Consider the following 24,680-nt stretch of genomic DNA (forward strand, 5'->3'; position numbering starts at 1 on the left):
CCCTCAATTCGGACCCTGTGTTTGGTATCTGTGCGGTTAAAGGCAGCCACATGGGAAACACCTGCCAAACCGTCACCGCAGTTGGCCAGATTTGCTACACCTCTACAGTATCTGTGTTGTTTTTTTCCCCTCTTTTCATTTTTGCAACAGAGCCAATGACAGATGAGGATCCAACGGGGGCTCCAGTTCTCTACCCTTCCCCAAAGACTGCATCTGTCAGTCATCAAAAGAGGATGGACAGAGCAGGTGGTCTTGAGAGCACCAACTACTCAGGGAGGGGTCAAGTAGGCAGCCAAGGCAAGATGGCAGGGATCCTCCCCCAGTGCAGGGTTAGATAACATACTCTATATTCTTGGGTTGCTGGAACTGGGTATGTCTGGTTTAATGAAGAGAAGGACTGCGAGTGACACGATAGCAGTCTTCCAATATCTGAGGGGCTGCCCCAAAGAAGAGGGAGTCGAGCGATTCTCCAAAGCCCCTGAAGGCAGGACAAGAAGCCACGGACGGAAACTAACCAAAGGAGAAATTTCCTGACAGTTAGAACAATTACCCAGTGGAACAGGTTGCCTCCAGAAATTATGGATGCTCCATCACTATAGGTTTTCAAGAAGAAATTGGACATCCACTTGTCTGAAATGGTATAGGGTCTCCTGCTTGAGCAGGGGGTTGGGCTAGATGACCTCCAAGGTCCCTTCCAACTCTCTTATTCTGTTCTCTCCCTTTCTCTCATCTCCCTTCTTGCTGGTAAGATTATTCACATGGTCCAGACATTATCTTTGGCTAGGACTCAATGTGAATAAACTGCAACAGCTTGGCTCATATCTAAATTCCAACCAACAGGCCACAACAGGGCTTCAGGGAGCCCCATTGCTGTGACTTACGAGTCATAGTTTATGGCTTAGCATTGTTATAACCACAATGTTATGGTTTGATGAACAAATGGTGGCTAAGAATGGTGTATCAGCCAGAGGGTTGGCTAGCTAGATCAGAGGTCTCCAAATTAGGCAAGTTTAAAACTTGTGAACTTCAACACCCAGAATTCCTCGTTGCAGGGTTGAGAAACACAGATCTAGGCCAGGGGTAGGCAACCTTGGCTCTTTTATGACCCGTGGACTTCAACTCCCAGAATTCCTGAGCCAGCCATGCTGAGGGGAAAGGGAGAGGTTTCCAAGCTGAGCCATGCTGGCTCAGGAATTCTGGGAGTTGAAGTCCACGAGTCATAAAAGAGTCAAGGTTGCCTACCCCTGATCTAGACTAAGATTGAAAAAAAAATGTAGCCCTCAACTTAAAATTATTTGTTTAGTGACTGTTAGAACTTACAATAGCACTGAAAAAATGATGTATAGCCATTTTCCCGCACTTACAACGGCTACAGCGTCTCTATGGCCAGGTGATCAAAATTCAAATGCTTGGCCAGGTGGCTCATATTTATGATGGCTGCAGTGTGCCAAGGTCATGTGATCACCTTGTGACCTTCTGACAAGAAAAATCAGATTCATTTAACGACCGTGTTACCAACTTAGCAACTGCAGAGATTCAATTAACAACTAGGGTAGGATCGTAAAATGGGGCCAACTTCACTGAGCAACTGTGTCGCTTAGCAACTGAAACGCTGGGCTCAATTGTGGTCGTAAGTCGAGGACTATCCGTAATGAGAAGTCATTTCTAGACAAGTCACTGTTTCCCTCCTGAAACCCTCTGCATTGACATTATCATGACATCACCAGGAGTTGAACTCAACCTGAAGGAGACTTTTTATAGCTTTTCCGTTTTCTTCACTGGAAGCAACCACAAAAAATTCAAAATCCACCAAGCACAGAAACGCAACCATGGCCACAGGGCCCAGACAGCAGCGTAAGAGGCGGCTGGGTCGTTCAGACTTAAGGAGAATTAAGAGTTTAATTGGCATCAGCATCAGAAGATAGGAAACAACTACAGCACTGCTTGCTTGCTTGCTTCCCTCTCTTTCTCCTTCCTTCTTCCTCTCATTCTATTTTTCTTTTTCTTTCATCTTTCTTTCTTCCTCCCCTTCCTTCTTTCTCCCTCATTCTATTTCCTCCCTCCCTCCCTTCCTTCACCATCTCATTCTATTTCCTTCCTCAAAACTGCTGATCTGCACAAAGCAACCACAGAGGCAATCGCCTGGATAGCTACATTGGACATCCAGTTATGAGCCCACTGCCATAGCCCTGCGTAGGTTTTGTATAAAATTATGTGGATGGGGTGTATATGTTTACTTCTCTTCCATCATGTTCTCATCATGCACTAAATAATAATAAACTGCTGATCAGAAAGTCCTTATAATAAGAATCATAGGTCTGAGAGGGACCTTGGAGGTCTTCTAGCCCAACCCCTTGCCCACGAACTTATTCCATCCCAAACAAATGGCTGTCCAACCTTTTCTTGAAAACCTCTAGCAATGGAGCACTCAGAATTTTGGGAAGCAAGCTATTCCACCGATTGTTTCTGTTCTGATTGGATAATACTTCTTGTGTCCTTACACATTTATCCAGGTTTGGATGATTTACCCGGGTTTGGAACACCCTGAGGTGGAGCCTTTCACACTACTGCAAAGGAGAAATGGAATCCCTGCATTCTCCCACCTCAGGGGATCCAAAGCGCCTGAAAAAGCTACTTCCCCAGATACACACCATCCACCTTTCTGAGATCCCTACGATAGGTAGCTTTGCGCTGGTCACATCCTCACATGCAAGAGAAAAGATCCCATTTTTAAGCCCACTCTACGCAAAGACCTGCAGCTCATCCCGTCCCTCTGTAGTAAAAGCCCAGGAAAAAAGATTTGTTGTTGTTCTTCAGTCGCTAAGTCGTGTCTGACTCTGCAACCCCACGGACCATAGCATCCCAGCCCCCACCCCTCCCGTCCTCCACTGTTTCCTGGAGTTTGCCCAAATTCATGTTGATTGCATTGATGACACTAACAAGCTCATCCTCTGCCATCTCCTTCTCCTTTTCCCTTCCATCTTTCCCAACTTCAGGTTGTTGTTTTTTTCTTCCCCCAATGAGTCCTCTCTTCTCATTTGGTGGCCAAAGTATTTGAGCTTCAGCTTCACTCTCTGTCCTTCCAAAGAACAGCCAGGGCGGATTTCCTTTAAGTTTGACCAATTTGATCTCCTTCCAGTCGAAGGGACTTTTCTCTTTGTCGTATTTTTCCATTTGCCTTCTAGTGCAGTGTTTCTCAACCCTGCAATATGTTGGGAGAGATGGACCTCAACTCCCGGATTTCCCAGGCCAGCGTGCTGACTGAGGAATTCTGGGAATTGAAGTCCACTCTTCTTAAGAGTTGCTGAGGTTGAGAAACACTGCTGTGGGGCACCCTTTGTAAGGCATCAAAAGCCAGGATCAGTGCAACAGCTTGCCTTCCAGAGGTTGTGTGTGCTCCATCACTGGAGGTTTTCAAGAAGAGATTGAAATTGAGTTTCTCTGGAATGGGACAGGGTCTCCTACTTTGAGCAGGGGGCTGGACTAGAAGACCTCCAAGGTCCCTTCCAATCCTGTTATTCTGAGCCTTCTCCAATGCCACAATTCGAAAGCGAAGGAAAAAGATTAGAAAAAAGGTAAAAAGAGAACTCCGCACAAACACACACACACCCAACTCCCTTCGTCTGCAAGAGGGGAGGCCAAGCTTTTGAAAAAAATCTCCAGCCTCCACAGCGTGTGCCCAAGACAACAGTTGCCAGCCCCTCCCTGCCCCCCATCTCCCGCCGCCTGCAAGCGGAGAGTAGCCGTCCATTCACACACTACACACACACACACACACCCCTGGGTGCCAGGATTGTAGGAAAAAAGCGGACAAAAGGAAGTATTCGGAACAGTCCCCGGAGCAGCTGTTTTGTCTGGCCCAGTGTAGCGTGATCATGTCACTCCCTCCAGCACAGGCCAGATTAGCCTCTTGACAGCTGGCTAGCCAAGCTGCTGCCTTGATAATGGGACTGTGGGGAGGGGGTGGGAAGCCCCCCCCCTTTTCATACCCTTGGCTTTCCAGACTCACAGCAAGGCCAAGAAAATGGGGTAGGAGCCAGGGAGACTGGGCAGCCCCCTCCCCAAACAGCAACAAGACTGAAGGCGGGCAAACTGTGTTGCATGAACAAGGCCTTTTTTCTGAACCGAAATACATTTATGTGCATTAATTTCGCTTGCAAGCAGTTCAGAGAATTTGGGGAGGGGGCAGTGGAAAGTGAAAGTGGTCTCGGCTCTCGTTACAATGACATTATTAAGAGATTTCTCTAACAGAGCCTTCACCCAAGGGGGGGGAGGAACGGGAGGGGGGCTTGCTAATCTCCCATAATCCTTTGGGAATGGGACAGAACCCCCAAGAGCCCATGGGGGGGTTAAAAGAGATTGTGAATCATTCCAGGTCTTCAATTAATGAAATCCCCCCCCCCAAAAAAAACACACAAGACTGTTAATTTCAGCAGCTATGACATCCCAGGCAGATTGCAATTAAGTGAAAGTTCACTTTTAAATACCCTGTAAACCGCCCTGAGTCCTTCGGGAAAGGGCGGTATATAAATCTAATAAAATAAATAAAAAATAAAAAGTGTGACAGTTGATTTAGTGGAATTTGTAAGTAGGGTGTGTTTTGTGCAAGGCAAAATTTAGTTAGTCCGACACTAGTTTGTGCACATTTGCTCTTAGGATTTCAGACACTAATTGTTGTGTCTCTGTTTGAGGAAAGCTCAAAAAAGAAATGGCTCCTTTTTAAAAGCTTACAGTTCATCATCAACTTATGATCACATTTCTTTTCCTAAACAAGGCAGTCCTTAAGTGAGTTGAGCCTGATTTTACTGTCTTTTTTGCCACTGTTGTTAAATGAATCACTGCAGTTCCTCAGTGAACAGCAATAGCACTTAGACTTATATACTGCTGTGCTTTACAGCTCTCTCTAAGCTGTTTACAAATGTCAACATATTGTCCCCAGCAGTCTGGATCCTCATTTTACCGACCTTGGAAGGATGGAAGGCTGAGTCAACCCTGAGCCGGTCAGGATCAAACTGCTGGCAGTGGGCAGTTAGCCTGCAATGCTGCATTCTAACCATTGTGCCACCACGGCCCATGCAGTCATTAAGCGAATCCGGCTTCCCTTATTGGTCTTGCTTATCGGAAGCCAGCTGGGAAGGTCCCAAATGGTAGTGAATATTTTTCTGGCTTAGCATGTTGTGTGATTTTAGCCTGCTTGGTATGTTTATGGTTCAGCTCACCAGGCAAAGCCAGAAAATGTTTGCATGACCAGACTGAGCAGGTTGTAATGAAGACAAGCTCTGTGCACGTGAGAGTATTTAAAGAAATTCTGGGGAGTGCTCTGCATATAGGTCTTTTCTTACTCCCAACTTTGCTGAACAGATGCGTCTTGCCCTTAACTCAACTTCCCCCATTCCTCTAAAATGCAGACACAGACACACACCCTTCTCAGGGTGTGGGAACACTTCTGCTCAATTATCACACAACACCGCATGGATGACGCACACCCTCCATGTCTCTTTCTCACGCACCCACCCCAAACCTACCAAGAGCAAGCCCCCAAAGGCTGGCCACCACATTGTCCTTCTTTTGCTCTCCTTTTGGCCCTAATGTCAGCACAGGGAGTCACCCTACTGCATCCAGCAGACCAGAAAGATCTGTTGATGGGGTGGCAACTGTCCAAAGATGACAAAATGGTTGGACAAAATTAGTCCCCAGGCTACAAATACTGACACACAGTTATCAGCCTGCTCTCTTGGGCAAGATGCTTGATCCCCATGTGACTTGAGACGTTCATAATCTAATCAAGATTACATTATCTGGATCTGGTGGTGGCTTAGTTTTGTATGAAAGCTGCTGAATGATCTAGGAAGAGGCCATTAGTGAGGCCACTAATCTGTTTTGGCTTCTCAGCAGCTTCGGATAGCATAAATTCTAAAAGTCTTAGGAGGAACACGGGATTCCGCCAATTTTATTTATTTTGTAAAATTTAATGGCTGCCCATCTTATCTCAAGGTAACACTGGGCAGCTTGCAATCTCAGATATTGTAATATTTCCACTAGGAGGGAGGCCTGCAAAAGTGGTTGGGTGCTGATCCCCAGGCCATCTGACTTTGCTGATCTAGGGTTTCCCCAAGATTCCCTTTTATTCTTCGATCTTCAGCACTTCCATGAAACTGCCGAGTGAAATCATACGGGGATTTGTGGTCCAGCCATTCATTGTCAAAGCTTTTTTTTTCTTCCCCTTCTTGCTCGGCTTTTCGTATTTAATCCAAGGGCAGACCCTCTCCTTTCCCCCCCCCTCAATGGGCTGAAACAGAGGTGGGCAACTTTACAACCTGGGGATTTCAACTCCCAGAATTCCTGAAATTTTATGGTTGTCCCGCGACCACGATTTTTAACCATTTTTTTTGCCGGCTCCTGGTATTTATATTTCTGGTTTCTGGCAAGAAACGAGCATTGGATAAAATGGATTTGCTTAATTTCTGTGGCAGTCACCTAAACGACTGCAGCATTTACTTAACAACTGCCACACAAAAAAAATGCCAAAAAAAATGAGTCTGGTTATGTGGCGATCTGTTTAACAACCACAACGACTTATGACAGTAATTTCTAGCTCAATTACGGAGATAAGCCAAGAACTGCCTGTAGTTTTTTCCTGGCTGGAGATAACAAAGTTTTAATTAATCCAAGGAAATTATGGACCACGACTGGAGAAAAAAGTCCTTTTGGTCATGCTCAGCTCCAGGGCATTTTGTGGGCACATCTGTGTAACAAGATAGAGCGTGTCTGTCATGATCTTCGTGGGAGATTCTTTTTAACTTCCCAGTTTAGTTTACAACTCTAGGGTGATCTTCCACCTTAGTATTAACCCAGGATGACCCCGAATAGCTTTTCAAGGGATGCTCAGCCATTAATTCTACAAGATTAACTGATCAATTACTCTTGCAGGCAAGATAAGACAAAGATTCTAAAGCAATTCCCTTCCTACATACTGTGTTTTTAGGGGATTTACAACTCTATTATGTCACCAACCTTTTATAAGGAGCATTCCCTCCAATGACTGAAAGAATGAAAAAAAAAGTCTCTTTCAAGATGATAAATGCTTGCAGGATTTTTTTTACCCTTTTGATTAAGTGTTTTGTCTTGAGTAACTTTAGGATTATTAAATTTACTCATAAATTTAACTTGTTAAACCTCTAACTCAACTCTTTATTTCATGCACACATGCAGACGCAGATATAAATAAAGGGCGGAAGAAGAGGAATTGAGGTTTTTTTTGGGGGGGAAAGCAAAGCAGAGAGTTATTAAGTAGCACAACAAACAGATGGTTTTTAAATAAAAGTATCTTTTTTCTTTAAAATTAAAAAAAAAGATTTGCATCTACCCTTCCTAAAATGCTATTTTAGAACAACAAAAACTCTGCAGGGAATTGAATCTTCCATCTTAAGGTCCTCCTTTTCTACATGATCTGAACTTTCCTGATCAATCAGTAAGAAATTTATATCCCATTGTATCCCACTGTTATTTTCAAAGCATTGCATGTCATACTCCTGTCTGCTCTTTTCCTCACAAAGCCAACCCTGAGGCTGCCCAGCAGGCTTTCATGCCAAGAGAGGACTACAAGTGGTCCTTGACTTACAGCCATTTGTTTAGTGAACGTTTGAAATTACAACGACACGCTTATGACCACTGCAGCATCGTTGTGGTCCATATGATCAAAATTCAGCCGCTGGGCAACCGGCCTGTATTTAGAAACAGCTGCAGTGTCCCAGGGTCACATGATTGCCATTTGCAATCTTCCCAGATGGCTCCCCGGTCAATAGGCGAAGCTGGATTGACTAAACGACTGTGTGATTCATTAGACAACCATTGCAAAAAAAAAAAAAAGGGTTGCAAAATTGGGTGCGACTTATTTAACAACCGGCATTATTTAGCGATGGAAATTCTGAACCCGGTGGTGATGGTAAGGCAAGGGGCGTTTGTAGCTCATAGATCAGGGGTGGGCAACTTTGGCTTTTATGACTCGTGGACTTCAACTCCCAGAATTCCTGAGCCAGCCATGCTGAGGGGAAAGGGAGAGGTTTCCAAGCTGAGCCATGCTGGCTCAGGAATGCTGGGAGTTGAAGTCCACGAGTCATAAAAGAGCCAAGATTGTCAGACTTAAGACACTTACTACACCTTTTTAAACACACACACACACACACACACAGAGAGAGAGAGAGTTTACTTTGGCTTTGAACCCTATCCCATTTTAACAGGGAAGCTCTCCAACTGCTGAAAGTTGCCCCTCCCTGATCTTGGGGTTAGGATTCTTCCCCCAGTGGTGCCATTTCATAAGAAAAGTCTTTGAAACCACGTGGCTTAGGGCACCGATCCTGACCACAAAGAAGCCATAAGCAGCCTCCGGGCTGCTGAGTAATGATTAAGGAGGCCTCTGCCATGACCAGAATGAAGACTCACTACAAGGATGGCAGGAGAATGTTTCAAGATGTCCTTAGATGGTTGTTTTTTTTCCTCGTTATCCCACCCTGTGAAAAATATCTCCTGGCCAGCCCACAGCTTCCTCTTGCAGAGACCGATAAGTCACAGTGTCTCGGAAAAAGGCAGCTCCTGTTATGCAACCCGTGTGTTGCAAACCAAGGGGTGAAAAATGGGTTTTCATTCTGTGGACTCCCCTCATGTGCTACAATGCTGGCCTCAAGGCAAGAAACAAGAGACAGGTTTTCAAGTAGACCAAGGTCTCCAAGATGGGTAGCAAAACACAGGAATGAGCTTCATTACATTATACAGGTAGTCCTCCAGCTTACAACAGTTTATTTAGTGGTTGTTCGAAGTTAGGACAGCACTGAAAAAGTGACACAAGTATTTCCCACGCTTACGACCATTGCAGCATCCCCGTGGCCACATGGTCAAAATTCAGACGCTTGGCAACTGACTCATATTTGATGGACACGCGATCCCCTTTTACGACCTTCTCACAAGCAAAGCCAATGGGGAAGCCACTTAAAAACCGTGCTATTCACTTAACAACTTACAGTGGTTCACTCAAGATGGCGAACACACACACAGTATTCCTTCCTCCTCCTATTTTCCCCACATCAACAACCTTGCGAGGTGTGTGGGGCTGAGAGAGACTGGCCCAAAGTCACCCACCTGGATTTCATGACTTGGGGTAGGATTAGAACTCACAGTCTCCTGGTAATTGGCCCAAAGTTACTCAGTCAGTGTTCATACCCAAGGCAGACCTAGAACTCACAGTCTCCTGGTGTGGCTCAAAGTCACCCAGTTGGCTTTCATGCCAAAAGCAGACCTAAAACTCACAGAATCCGGGTGACTGGCCTATAATCACCCAGTGTTCATGTCTAGGGCAGGACTAGAACTCCATCTCCTGGCTTCTAGCCTGATGTCTTAACCACTAGACCAGGGGCCTTCAAACTTGGCCCTTTTATGACTTGTGGACTTCAACTCCCAGAATTCCTCAGCCAGCATCCCTGGCTGAGGAATTCTGGGAGTTGAAGTCCACAAGTCATTAAAGATCCAAATTTGAATACCCCTGCACTAGAACAAACTGGCTCTCTTAAATTATATATATGTTCATGTTTGTCACCTCTGGGAATTAAGAAAAAAAATAGCAGATGGAAGCTGCAAGGTGGGAATCCCCTACAACTATAATGTGGCCTTTGGGAGGCATGACCAAGGTCCACTATAGATGCCCATGCTTCCAAACCTTTCCCTCAACTCGCCATCCAAGCGCAAAGTGGGATGGAGAAAGGAGAGGCACGTGGCAATATGACCTAAGTTCTCAAGTACATCGTGTTCTCCCAGCCCTTAGAGCATGGCTCAGGTGCAAATATTCGATTCAGGGATCCACGAACAATCTGATCCAATCTCTAAAGTGAATCAACTTCCCCGAAGTGGGTAATTAACTCAGACGAGGTTCGTAAACTGAATGGCTGATAACTGAATGGTACAAAGGCAGAAAAGCATTTCCTCCTTGCATTAAAAACAACGGTCCAAACCGGGTCAACTTAATCTGAAATTTCAGTTAGGAACTCAAAAGCTCTCTACTGTACTTTAATCTCTTAATCAAGACAACAATCTGTCACAATCTACACACCCTGGAAGATATAACCTGAGGTCTACTGGCATTGCCCACAATAGAAACTCTCTTCTTGCAAAGATCTTTGTGATTTCACGAATCACTGCGGCATGTGCATTACTTCCGGTTTTGTTCATGTCTAGAACCAGCTCCAGAACCTTCATGGATCATCGATGGCCTTTAGATGCTGGGCTGAGAACTACAGGTAGTCCTCAACTTATGACCACAATTGAGCCCAAAATTTCTGTTGCTAAGCAAGACATCTGTTAAGTGAGTTTTGCCCCATTTTGTGACCTTTCTTGCCACAGTTGTTAACTGAATCACTGCCGTTGTGAAGTTAGTAACACGAATGAATCTGGCTTCCCCGTTGCTTGTCGGAAGGTCACAAAAGGGGATCACGTGACCTCTGGGACCCGCCAACCATCATAAATATGAACCAGTTGCCAAGCGTCTGAATTCGGATCATGCGATCCTGGGGATGCTGCAGTGTTTGTAAGTGTGAAAAATGGTCATAAGTCACTTTTTTGTAACTTCATTGTAACTTCAGTCTCTAAATGAACTGTGGAAGTCGAGGACTACCTGCGCTGGCCTAAATCCAAAGGCACCCGTGCAAAAGCAACCCATGGTAGAGCCCGGTGTTTGGCTTGGGGATGCTGAAGTTCTGTTTATTTACTTTTTTTAATCAAGTAAATGGTTGCTTTGTATCAAAAGTCAGTCACTTGGGCAGTCTGGTTAACGTGAAAGAGATGTGGGGTCCTTTGTTCTCTTTGAGTTTGGTTGTTTTCTCGCACATCTTTCAATACCCAAACCAGGTAACATCACCAATATCATTTCTGCTCTTACCTAGTTTGAGTAACGAAACTGCAAGAAAACAGACAAACTCCGGGAACGCCATGAACCCCTCACTCCAACCCTGAGCTACAAATATTTTCCTTCGTCATTTTCATGTTTTTCAAACTACGGGGCAGGCAGGAACGAGGCAAAGATGGGAACTCATCCTATCGCACCATGCTCGGGTCTCAAACCTGGACTGTCAGCTTTCCAGCTGACCAGCCCAGCATCTTAGCCACTGAGCCATCGCTACACCCATTAATTCCGCCAGTCATCCCCAACAAGAACCTTCAGATGAACGGAGGATTACAATACCCAGAAGTCAGATGTAGTGGTACCTCGGTTCTCATCGTTAATACAGGTAGTTCTCAGCTTACAAGTTTGCTTAATGACTGTTCGAAGTTACAACAGAATTGAAAAAAAGTGACATGGTGGCTTTTCACGCTTACGACCATCGCAGCATTCCCTGATCAAAATTTGGCCACTTGGCAACTGACTCACACTTATGATAGTTGCAGTGTCCCAGGGTCACGTGATCCCTTTTGCGACCTTCTGACAAGCAAAGCCAATGGGAGAAGCCAGATTCACTTAACAACCGTGTTACTAACTTAACAACTGCAGTGATTCACTTAACAACTGTGGCAAGAAAGGTCGTAAAATGGGGCAAAATTCACTTAACAAACATCGCCCTTAGCAACAAAAATTTCCAGCTCCATTGTGGTTGTAAGTTGAGGATTGCCTGTAGATTCTGGGAGGCCAGATGAGTACAAAAAACGATGAGTACCAAACAAATTTTTTCCCATACATAATAATGTGGCAAGTCACAAGGCAGCTGACATCGACAAGTTCTGGCTTGTGTGGCAAGTACCAAGAAACGACAAGTACTAGGGCAAAATTTTCACGTCAAAATGCATTACCAGATTCGATGCGTTTCAAAGCAGTTGAGTACCAAGGCACCATTGGATTCTCTTAAGCCAGGGATTCCCAACCCCTGGTCCATCGACTGGCACCAGTGTGTGGCATGCCCACAACTGGTCCACGCAAGCAAAGCCCCATCCGCGGGATGCAGACAGCACATGAAACCACACCCCCTCTGGTCCAGAGAAAAGCCTCTCTCCAAGGAACCAGTCCCTAGTGCCCAAAAGGTTAAGGCCGGCTGTCTTAAGGAAGGAGGGAGAAGAAATAAAAGGCCTGATGCCCACACTGGAGGCGTGTCTCCTATGAGATATTTGAAAAACAACTGCAGCTGAGAGCAGATGCTGCATTCTGCCACCTGAACGCTGGCAGATCAACGGAGCCTTGTGTTTTCCCAGTTCCTCTGCAACGATGAAATAGAAGCGTTCTTCTTAAGACGGGACTCCCCCAGGGGACCATGATGTTGTGCCATTTATCTAAGCTGTGCTTGCACACTCATCCTGCACATATGCAAAACACACAGCTTGGGTAATGAGTGACAAACAGCCAGCTCGTCACTTCAAAGAAAAGAGACAAAAAAACAGTATCCGTAAGGCTGTGTGTGCCATCCTCCAAACCACATCCATCCTGCCACCAACTCTTTTTTGCAAGTCAAGTGAAGTGACTTGCATGTCAAATACTGACCAGTTTCCTGCAAGAATTGTATACGGCCAGCGCCTGTGAGTCAGGACATCCAAGTACAGTCCAGAATGAAAAGAAGTGGAGTCAAAGTGCAAAATGCAGCCATAAACCATTTAGCGCCTCCCTTTTCTTGAATATGTTCTAGTGCAGGGGTCTTCAAACTTGGCCCTTTTATGACTTGTGGACTTCAACTCCCAGAATTCCTGAGTCAGCATGGCTGGTTGAGGAATTCTGGGAGTTGAAGTCCACAAGTCATAAAAGGGCCAAGTTTGAAGACCCTTGTTCTAGTGCAGAGGTAGGCAACCTTGGCTCTTTTATGACTTGTGGACTTCAATACCCAGATTTCCTGAACCAGCCATGCTGACTCAGGAATTCTGGGAGTTGAAGTCCACAAGTCATAAAAGAGCCAAGGTTGCCTATCCCTGTTCTAGTGAATAAAGAGTAACTGAGCAATTTTGCATTTGCACACCAGCCCAGTCAATAAGGAATAGGACAGAGGAGAGTGAACAGTTCCATTGCTTTGATATGCTTAGGAATAGAACAATCCTTCTACTCCATCTTAACTTGAGCATCTTCCACATGCATGGACCAATTCCCAGAATCCCCTGGCTGTCACATCTATTGACACCAGCCCTGGGGAAATGTCAGAGAAGCTTTACAAGCGTCACATCTCATCAAACTGCATCAAACACACACTGACCTTCTGCAGTTCTGCGGGTGTGCCCCAAAAGCACAAATGGTAATAATTGATGCAGCATTTGACTTCATAGCATAGACTGCTTTCTTAATACTTCCCTCTTTTTTGTGTGTCTAAAAAAATGGTATTTCTAGCTCTAGCACAGAAGCATTTGGAAATGTTAGGGGCAATGCTAAACTCTCAGAAGCCTTAACAATTGATATGTGGATTTCTGCTTCAGGCAAAAAATATATTCATGAGGAAAGGCTCATTCATGACCCCTACCAAAGAAGACATTTTCTTTAATATACTAACCAATGCAAGCTATTGTGGAACACGCAAGGAATGAGCTTACCCTCCTTAACAGGGGAGTTTCCCAAATGCAAAAAGAGTGATGGACTTAGCCCAAACAGTGCTTTTGGTTGAGATAATGGGAGAATAGTTAGATGTCTAAATCTATAGGTGTGTAGGGGGCATGCATGAGAGACTGAGATACACCATTCAGAGAGCGCTTGAGCATTAAAAGGTCAACTTTTCCCAAACTATTCATTATAAGCCAGCTTTCCCTAATTTTCCTCCAATATATTGGAACTACAATTTCCATAACTCCAAATTAACATAGCCACGTGAACTGTAGCTCCTGGAATATCCAGAGGACCCCATGTTGAAAAACAGCAGCTATAAACTATACCCAGAAACCAAAATGGTTGGCTGGATTCACGCAAACAAGCCACAAGCAAACTACATTAAAATTGCCTGTGATTGTGCGAACCCAGTGACAGAATTCAAGTTGTTTGTTGACCTGCTAAGTGTTTCCAGATTATAGCTCCAAAGTCTGAGGGCATGAAGCTGTGGGTGATAATCTCAGTTTCATTACCTTGTTGAACTGGGAAACTTCTCAAAGGGCAATTTAAGGCACTAACTAACCCATCAAAAGAAAGAAAAAGCAGAGAGAAATAGTCGTGACCCGAGAGAAAATCTGACCAGTTGGGCAAAAATGGCATGCAATCCACATTAGATCCACACAGAGCTGCTTAGTCAACCAGGAATTTCAAAAACCAGAAAAGAGAGGAAAAGTGAGAGTTATGTCTACACTAACAGGAGGGCATCTAACTGAAAGTTCACACCTGTTGGGAGGCATCAAACGTCCATGAGGAAAGAAGCTGGTGTATCTCAGTCTCTCATGCATGCCCCCTACACACCTATAGATTTAGACATCTAACTATTCTTTAAACAGAGGATAAAGTTTTGTCCGCAACTTTTTTTGTTGGGAATAATTACAGATGCTACAGTTGTGGACACCAAGCTGATGTTGCACTTAATTACGGCAGCAATTGATAGGTCAGTATTGGAAGAAAGAGGAACTGCCGACCATAGAAGAGTGGACTTTAAAGGTTTCCAACCTGGCAGAGATGGCGAAGATTTCGGCCTATTTGAAAGATCATTCGCAAGAACGTTATATTATGGAATGGAGAAAATGGATTGAGTTTATCCAGAACAAGTATAGGGTTAAGAAGTTTTATGTAGCATTCGAATAAGTCTTCTTTCGTTTTCTTTTTCTTTTTCTATTTTAGTTTTTTATATATATTTAATATTGCTAAGGTTTGTTTTATCCTATATAAGCTAGAGTGATGGATTTTAGAATTTATAGTTGTTAGTATATGGTTGTTTATGATTGCTTTTTTATATATATATATACCTTGTATTTAGCTCTGGGAAGTCGGGGGGGGGAGGGGGGGAGGTAGGGGGGGAGGAGGGAGGGGGGAGGGGGGGAGGTAGGGGGGAGGTAGGGGGGGAGGAGGGAGGGGGAAGGGGGGCTTTTTAAAGAAAAACTGTATTTTAAAACTTTTCAATAAAAAAAAAAAGAAAATGTCTTCTTTGGTAGGGGTCATGAATGAGCCTTTCCTCATGAATATATTTTTTGCCTGAAGCAGAAATCCACATATCAATTGTTAAGGTTTCTGAGAGTTTAGCATTGCCCCTAACATTTCCAAATGCTTCTGTGCTAGAGCTAGAAATACCATTTTTTTAGACCAGGGGTGTCAAACTCAAATGTCTTCAGCAGGAGATGGGAGGGTGTCCAGGAGGGGGGAGGGAAAGACTGGTGGGAAGGGAGATCCAGGCCCCATTTTACCATCTTTCCTGCCACAGTCGTTAACTGAATCACTGCAGTTGTTAAGTTACTAACACGGTTGTTAAGTGAATCCGGCTTCCCCATTGATTTTGCTTGTCAGAGGGTTGCAAAAGGAGATCACATGACCACGGGACGCTGCAACCGTCCTAAATACGAGTCAGGTGAATTTTGAATTTGAATTTTGAACATGTAGCCATGGGGATGCTGCAATGGTCCTAAGTGTGAAAAATGCCCGCAAGTCATTTTTCCCCCACCACCGTTGTAACTCAGAACAGTCACTATATGAACTGCTGTAAGTTGAGGACTACCTTTACAAAGTCAGACCCCCAAACCAGGGGTCTTCAAACTTGGCCTTTTTACGACTTGTGGACTTCAGCTCCCAGAATTCCTCAGCCAGCATGCCTGGCTAAGGAATTCTGGGAGTTGAAGTCCACAAGTTGTAAAAGGGCCAAGTTTGAAGACCCCTGGCCTAAACTCCACATCATCTGTAATATTGACTTTTCGCAACCTGGGGCCTTTTTGATGTATTTGAATTGCCTTTCCCTGCATCCCTGGCCAACATCTGTATCAGGGATGAAGCATCTATTATACAAGGGGTGGGGAACTTGGCTCTTTTATGACTTGTGGACTTCAACTCCCAGAATTCCTCAGCCAGCATGCCTGGCTGAGGAATTCTGGGCGTTGAAGTCCACTAGTCATAAAAGGGCCAAGTTTGAAGACCCCTGATCATCATCTACCACTGACCGTGGGTCTTAAGTATGAAGAACAGTTATAAGTCACCTTTTTCTGTGCCGTAGCAACTTGGAATGGTCACTAAATGAATTGTTCTTAAGTCAAGGATTACCTGTATATTGGACAAGAACAATATAGAAACAAGCTAGAGGCAGATGATTACATGACTATGGCAAAAGGATCGTTTTACATTACACTGAATGAATGAAGTACTCCTGCATTTTACCAAGAAAAACACATGGACAAACAAGATGAAGTGATTGGCCCATCGAGTTCCAGACAATCAACTTCTCAAATTAAATGCCCCACATCATTTATTTATTATTAAATTTATCTGCCACCTATCTCATCATGAGGATACTCTAGGGTCCTCAACCTTGGCAACTTTAAGACTTGTGGACTTCAACTCCCAGAATTCCAGGAGTTGAAGTCCACAAGTCTTAAAGTTGCCAAGGTTGGAGACTCCTGTTCTAAAGTCTCTTGGATGTTCACATATCTAGTTTATAGAATTTCAATATGCTCTTTCCTGGCTGGCTGAGCAATTCTGGGAGTTGAAGTCCACAAGTCTTAAAGTTGCCAAGGTTGAGGAGCCCTGCTCTAGGCACCTTACAACAGTAAAAAGGAAGAAATGAAAAGTGTAAATGCAACAGAAATCAAATAAACAATAACCTGAACAATGAAAAAGAAAATGAGAATATATCAGTATTATAACAAAAAGATGGACAGGTTAAAACAGGGGTCTTCAAACCTGGCCCTTTTATGACTTGTGGACTTCAACGCCCAGAATTCCTTGGCCAGCATGCCTGGCTGAGGAATTCTAGGAGTTGAAGTCCACAAGTCATAAATGAGCCAAGTTTGAAGACCCCAGGGTTAAAACATGCTACTAAAGGGGAGAACTAATGGTATTTATAATACAATGAGATTAAATTTTCACAAGGGAAGAGAAAATATGAAGCCGCAAAAGCAGAATGACAGGTAGTCCTCGACTTACAATCACAATTGAGCCCAAAATTTGAGTCAGACATTTGTGAAGTGAATTTTGCCCCATTGTACGACCTTTTTTTTGCCCACAGTTGTTACGTGAATCGCCGCAGTTAATTTAGAAACACGCTTTAGTGAATCTGGCTTTCCCATTGACTTTGCTAGTCAGGAGGTCGCAAAAGAGGATCACGTGACCCCTGGACACTGCAGTGGTCATAAATGTGAGTCAGCTCCTGTCTGAATTTTGGTCACGTGACCGTGGGGATGCTGTGATGGTCCTAAGTGTGAAAAAAGGTCATAAGTCACTTTTTCCAGTGCTATTATAACTTCAAATAGTCACTAAGCAAACTGTTGTAAGTAGAGGACTACCTGTAGAGTGGGAACATGGCGTGTATAACAGAACAACGTAACAGAGTTGGAAGGGACCTTAGAGATCTTCTAGTCCAGCCCCCTGCTCAAGCAGGAGACTATGTCATTTCATACAAATGGTTGTCCAGTCTCTTCTTAAAAACCTCCGGTGTTGGAGCACCCACAACTTTTTGAGGCAAATTGTTCCATTGATTATTCTGTTGGAAAATTTCTCCTTAATTCTAGGTTGCTTTTCTCCTTGATTAGTTTCCATATATCGCTTCTTGTCCTTCCTTCGGGTGCTTTGGAGAATAGCTTGACTCCCTCTTCTTTGTGGCAGCCCCTGAGATATTGGAACACTGCCATCATGTCACCTTTAGTCCTTCTTTTCATTAAACAGTGAAAGAAGCACCCACACAGCGAAATACAAAATAAACTAGCTGCTCATTTAACACCTCAGGCATCAGTGATTTGAAACGGACTGACATTGGACCCAATCAGAAGATCACGCTCCAGACATGGAAAACAAAGAAAGAACTGCACTGTTTCATCGTCAAGAAGGTACAGCAAACAGGCTATTTGGATATCATGCAGATAATGATCAAATATCAGTTAAACTTCACAGACAGTCCTTTAATGTGACATTTCTCCAAGATAATGTTCTAAACCCTGATGCAAAAGAGAAAGTTTCACGCTCAAGTTTTACGGTCAAGTTCAGGAGACATTTTTATGGTCAAGTTCAATCACAAATCAACAGAACATGCAAGCAGGACGTGTTGTTTGCGATTGCAAACTGGAATGCCAAGGCTGGAATCGTAAGGAAGAAAACCTAGTTGGCACTATATTCTGGGAAACAGAAATGAAACAGGAGAACAACTTATCTGTTTTAGTCCATCCAACAATTATTGCTAAGACAGACTTTGAGCAATCAAACTGGCTCTTATTTACATGGACGTAAACAGAGCGCATAGAAATAAACTATAGTATCGGTCTCAGGAAATAAGAGAGCTCAGTTATAGCTGTGTGAGGGAACAGATGGAATAGATCACAAGCAAGTTCCAAGCTCAAGTGGTAGAACAAACAGCAGTTCCCACCATAAGATCTTCAGCCATTTTTAAGAATACCAGGGATCTCTCTGAAATCCTAAATTTCACCGATAAGGAGCCAAAGGAACTGTAGAATGAAATCAAAGACGTTATTAAGGACAAATGTGAAAGGATTCTTCCAAAGGCCAAAAAACTGAAGAAAACCAGACTCAAGGTTGACTCAGCCTTCCATCCTTCCGAGGTAGGTAAAATGAGGACCCAGATTGTTGGGGGCAATTAAGCTGACTTTGTAATAATGCCGCTTGGGTGTGTGTGTGTGTGAAAGCCCTAATAAGCAGGCATATACATAGAATGAAGGCTACTGCTAAGCTTGTAAGCCGCCCTGAGTCTTCGGAGAAGGGCGGGATATAAATGGCATTTAAAAAAACAAAAAAAAACCAACTGGATGTCGGAACAGATGGTAGACATTTTCAAGTCAAGAAAAAAGCAAAGTTCTTAGGAAGAACTGAAGTTCTTTTGATAATTTCAGAAAACTGTTGTAAGACAAAAAACAGTACTACAACAATATCTGTAGAGGCAGTGAAGATGGAAACAGATACAGAACAACGAAAAAAGAAGACAAAACGCAAAGTTTTAGGAAGGAATTTAATAAAGAATTTTAGAAAGCTGTTAGGAGACAAGAAACAATATTTCAATACCTGCACAATATACAGACACTGAAGGATAGAAACAGGCAGTAAAAAACAAGAAAGGTCTTTTAAAAAACCCGTTTTTTTTTTCAATCGAAAAAAGAGGTTCCAACCTGGTATGCTAAAGGATGCCAGCGGACAGAACTGATTTAAAAAAAAATGGAAAAAAAGTTGCCAAGGTTGGGGACCTCTGCTTTAGAAGATATTCGCTATCTTCTAAGAACCTCTATTGTTAGAAGATGAAGTTAGAGAAACATTCTGGCAGTCACCAGACTGAAAGGCTACAGCACCTGATGGAACATCTACAGAAATACAGCAGACGGAAGGATCAATAAAGGCTCTAACCCAGCGGTCTTCAAACGTGGTCCTTTTATGACTTGTGGACTTCAACTCCCAGAATTCCTCAACCAGCGTGCCTGGCTGAGGAATTCTGGGAGTTGAAGTCCGCAAGTCATAAAAGGGCCACGTTTGAAGACCCCTGGCTCTAACCAAACTATACCGGCAAATCTGAAGGGACAAGAGTTAACAGGACAGAAAAAGTCTCTCAATACAATGTGCAAATGATCATACGGGATCCTTAATTCCATGTGCTCGTAAAATAATGCCTAGGCCCGAATGCCAATTAGAACCTTACTCGGAAAGGAAAATACTAGAGGTTTAAATTGGTTTTAGAAAAGGCCCAGGAAGAAGAGACATTTTTGATGCACCCTGGGAAGCCAAAGGATACCCGAAAGAAGTGAATGGGTGCATCACTGGCTGTAGAAAGCTTCTGACTGGGTGACCATGTTAAACCCTGCAATATCCTTAGAAAATGGGAATGCCAGGACATGTCCTTGTCCTTGTGCAAAACCTCTATACTCAGGACGAGAAGTTAAAATCCAGACAAAACACGGTGAAGGTTGGCAAGGATGAGACAAGGCTGTATGCTCTTCTCTTTATTTGTTCAACCCACATGCTCAATACATACTGAAGGAGGCTAGGTCGGAAGGAGAAGAAGCAGGTATAACCTCTGCTATGCTGATGATGCTACCCCGATAGCCAATAAAGGGAATGCTCCAATAAGTTTGAAGTTCCCATGCAGAAAGACCTCACTTCTGTTCAGGCAGCCAACACAATAGCTGTGTGCCTGGTTCACGCAACATCTTAAGATATGGAGCTTAATTGCATTTGGCTTAGCCTAGTTCAGTGGTACCTTGGTACCCATTGTTGATTCATTCCAAGAGGCGTGAGTACCAAACACGATAAGTACCAAATTTTTCCCGTAAGGAATAATGTAGTGAGTCATAAGGTAGGTTTTCATTGACAAGTTCTAGTTTTTACTTCGAGTACCGGAACAAACTTTGCATGTCGAAATGCGTTGAGTTTCAAAGCAATTGAATATCAAGGTACCACTACATAACCGAGTTCTGTAAATTCCATCACAATGGTTTGCAAACTATGTTTTGTTTGCTTAGCACGATGAACTCAATTTGTCGCAGGGGTCACACACTATGTCAAGTATCATGAATTACAACAATCATGAGTCTAGATGGCTTTCAAATGTTGATGAATAAGGTTCTTGAATAAATCACAGTAGGCTATGCATAAGGGACGCGGTGGCTCAGTGGGATAGGACGCTGAGCTTGTCGAATCTCGAGTGCCGCGTAGCAGTGAGCGCCTGTTACTTGTCCCAGCTTCTGCCAACCTAGCAGTTCGAAAGCATGTAAAAATGCAAGTAGAAAAATAGGGACCACTACGGTGGGAAGGTAACAGCGTTCCGTGCGCCTTTGGCATCTAGTCATGCCGGCCACATGACCACGGAGACGTCCTCGAACAAGTGCTGGCTCTTCGGCTTTGAAACGGAGTTGAGCACCGGCCCCTAGAGTCGGAAACAACTAGCACGCATGTGCAGGGGAACCTTTACCTTTTTACCCTATGCATGTACAAGTCAAAATCAAGGCAACAGCATAGTTGCTTGATACAATATGTAACTCTAGAGTGGATTAAACTGCTTGCTTCCAAGAAGGCCACCTGTCCTTCTGCTCCAGGAACCACAGCTTTGTATTGGTCAAGTCCCTTGGTGTCTTTCAGATCAACCACTTAGGTAGAAACCCATGTTACATTTCTAAGATAAGAGTATTTACTCTCAAAGGAACTGTGAGAAATGGGGTGCCTTGCCAGCTATGATTGGACTCAAAGCTCTACAATCCCAAGCCAGCCTGGTTAATAGTCAAATATGAGGGAAGCTGAAATACAACCACATATGAAGAACCATGTATGGCAGTGGTTCTCAACTTTTTCTTCACCACGGACCCCCCCCCCGCCCCTTTAAATACTTTTTGTGGCCAAAGAACATGGCTACAGGCCTCCAAGATTTAACCCATAACATTTATTCAAGCCTTCACAAACTCCCTGCGATGACATTGTGCCCCTTCCCCAGAGGTCTGGAGACCACAGGTTGAGAACCACTGATGTACGATATCCTTTATCCCTACTTTAAATAAGTTTCCCCATCCATTTTCTGGGATAATGCATCCAGAGATCTTATGGCTTTTAGACCTTGACAATTAGCAGTACTACGGTCTTGAAAATAAGTTGGAAATTCTTTAGAAAGCTTACATGTAAGCTTTCTTAGAACCTCTGACTGGCCAATCCAGAAAATCAGAAGAGGATCCACCAAGACCTTGGCCTCCTCCAGCATCTGTTCTGGTCAGCTTAACACTAACACCTTTTGCAGCACTAGGTGAACTGTATTCCATGTTGCTGTTCTTCTGATGTTCAAATGTAACCTCATTCCAAAATACAGTAGAATGTCAGGGTGACCTGTTCTTTATCGCTGGGCAAATCCAGACAGTTGAGTTTGAGAGCAGGCAGCCCTTACCACTTGCCCAATTATTTTAGGGTATTAGCAACCTCAAGTCTTTAATAAATGGGGGAGAAACCAAGCTTAGATGTTTGGCAAACTAGAGAATCTGAACAGTCTGTTTTTTGTCTTTCATTTTCCTTTCCTTAGACCAGGGGTCTTCAAACTTGGCCCTTTTATGACTTGTGGACCTCAGCTCCCAGAATTCCTCAGCTAGCATGCCTGTGAATGGCACTGTCGGCTTAATATTCTTCTTTGTATTTAGAAATAACCTTTCTTCCCTGGTATGTATGTATATATGTATGTATGTATATATGTATGTATATATGTATGTATGTGTATATGTATGTATGTATGTATATATGTATGTATATATGTATGTATGTGTATATATATATGTGTGTGTGTGTGTGTGTGTAGATCTTTGGTCATTCAGGTTTTTTCCCACGTGTGTGTGTGTGTGTGTGTGTGTGTGTGTGTGTGTGTGTATGGCAGAATTACAAATTCCTCTAATTACAAATTACAAATTCCTTTTGAATTACAAATTCCTCCTCAAAAAGGAGAAGCAAATACATCTTTTTGAGTATTTGCACTGAATGCTTCCCTATCTCCCTCTTCTCTCTCCTCCTCCCCACCAGCATAAACCCACAAAGGATGAATGAATGCCCCAACTCAGATTTCTACAAGGTGGTCTCGACTTTAAAACCGTTTTGATAAGGCCCTGAACTGCAGAAGGACACAAGAGGGGGTCTTCATCCAACATCTTAAGCCAGGCTGAATTCACCCGGAAAGCTAAACCCTAAAGGAGGCTTTTACAAGCTTTTATAGCTGGGCTCCAGCAAAAGCTTTGTGCCGTGAAACAAGCCAGCTCAGTAGATTGGGTCAACCTTATGGTTGACTGGGTTGAAGCATTACGCCAAGCCATGACTTATTGGTGATTTGGGAGCATCCCCCAAATTGAATGGGGTGACCCCAGGCAATCCCCCCAAATCAAATAAATTACACCATGGCAAACAGGGCTTGCACGAACCCAGGCCCTGTTTCTGGATCTGGCCAGGTTGGCATAACAGTTTCCCACGGACTCCCCCAAACTCAATCGCCCCACCCCCAAAGGAACAAAAATTAGTGACAGTTTATCAAACAGAGGGCAGAAAAAAAAAGAGAAATTACCGGCAATTTTCCCGTGGAGGACGATGGCATGCTTTTGATCTCAGGTCCATGAGGGGTGGCATAAAGGCAACCGCCTCGAGGTAACGGAGCGACCACCGCAGTTTGGGGGTACACCTGAGCGAAATAGGCTGCGGGGAGAGCCCGCATCGGAGGGCTGGCGAGGTCGGCGACCACCAGCTCCGCGGAGCTGTCGACAGACATGCTTTTCTTTTGTGACTGGTGGGGGGCGAGGGAAGGCGCCCCTCGGCCGGGGGCGGAAGGCCCAGCTTTGGGGAGTCTCAGCATGGCCTTCCTCCGAGAGGCCAGGCGCAACCAGGAAGATCTTGGAACTCCAGCAACGCGTGTCGGGACCGACCGGGAGAGGTACAATGGGAAAAGTCCTCCTAGCCATTTAAAACTGCCATGGGGGGTGGGGGGGGACTACCCAGGATCGGCCCCCTAGGATACAGAAGGGGGAGCAGAAAGAAGAAAAAAGGAGAGAGGGGTGGGGGAAAAAAAAGTCCCAACGAAAACGAAGCGAGGTTGCAACGTAGCGTGGGAGGCTTCGTTCACACAGTCCCGGGTCTCTTCATCCACGCGGCTGGCCGAAGGCTCTTTTTTTCTTAAAAGAGTCAGCCATCGGGGTCCCGGGCTAGTTCCTCTGCCTTCCCCCAGCCAGCCAGCCAGCCCCACCGCCTCGTCTTCTCTAACCACGCCGGTTGGGCCCGGGCACCCCAAAACAAAAAGCACCCCAAGATTTGCGCCTGGCTTTTCCAGAAGGGACTTTCCCGGGAGTTCGGCTGCAAAGTTGCAACTCGGCCAAGCTCATGCCCGCCACCCGCGCCTCTCCTGCAAAAAAGCTTATGTGGCGGCGGCGGCGGCGGCAGAGAAAACGCAGCGTCGGATTGAAAACAAAAAAGCTCCGGGGGCCTTTTTTTTTTTTTTTGCAAAAGGGGTCGGGTGGGCGGCGGGAGGTTTCGCCCCTGCCCTCCGATCTCCGCTCCTAACGTCTAGCTGGCAGGCCGGCAAGGCTTCGCAAGCACCAACCGGGCAGGGATCAAGCACCAGCCCGGGCCCTGAACCCGAGGGGGGCCCTGCTAGCGCCTTTCACGGACTCCTTCCAACTTGCAATGCTCCTTCGGACTCCCGGCTGGGCTGCTGCAAGTTTTCCGGGCTCGGCCAAAGCTGCCGGGGCCAAGGATGGATCTGGATTGGGACAAGAAAAGACCCGATGGCTGCCCAGCCCTTTCTCTTTCCGTTCCTCCTTCACTCGCTTTTTTTTTTTTTTTAAGCGCCAAACTACGTGCCGCGAAATTCGGATCTCCCGCGGAAAAGGCCGCGCTCTCATTGGCCCGCGCGACACCGGCGCGTCCCCGCCCACCGGATTTGATACATTTTGTACCGCGAGGAGTAAGACCGGAGGTTCGGCTCTTAAAGGGGAAGCGCGGCGTGGCCCCGGCGCGGCACGAGGCTCCAATGGGCCTCCGCCTGCCTTGCCCCCCGCCCGTCGGGGAGAGTGGGCGGAGCCAGGCAAATACTGACCCTGGGATGGCCCTCCTCGCACGCTCTTTCTGC

General features: G+C 44.9%; 1 protein-coding gene across 1 annotated transcript in view; it reads right to left on the reverse strand.

Annotated features, from left to right (window-relative positions):
• E2F2 (E2F transcription factor 2) overlaps positions 1-23,411 on the reverse strand; it is a gene marked incomplete at its 5' end in the record, with an annotated part of 42,179 nt that extends 18,768 nt beyond the window's left edge. Inside the window, one exon of the mRNA XM_083369869.1 lies at positions 23,127-23,411. Coding sequence (XP_083225995.1) covers positions 23,127-23,411 — 285 coding nt within the window. The remainder of the gene's footprint in view (positions 1-23,126) is intronic.
• Positions 23,412-24,680: the final 1,269 nt, after the last annotated feature.

This window comes from Vipera ursinii, assembly GCF_947247035.1.
Source record: "Vipera ursinii genome assembly, chromosome: 9".
Classification (NCBI taxonomy): domain Eukaryota; kingdom Metazoa; phylum Chordata; class Lepidosauria; order Squamata; family Viperidae; genus Vipera; species Vipera ursinii.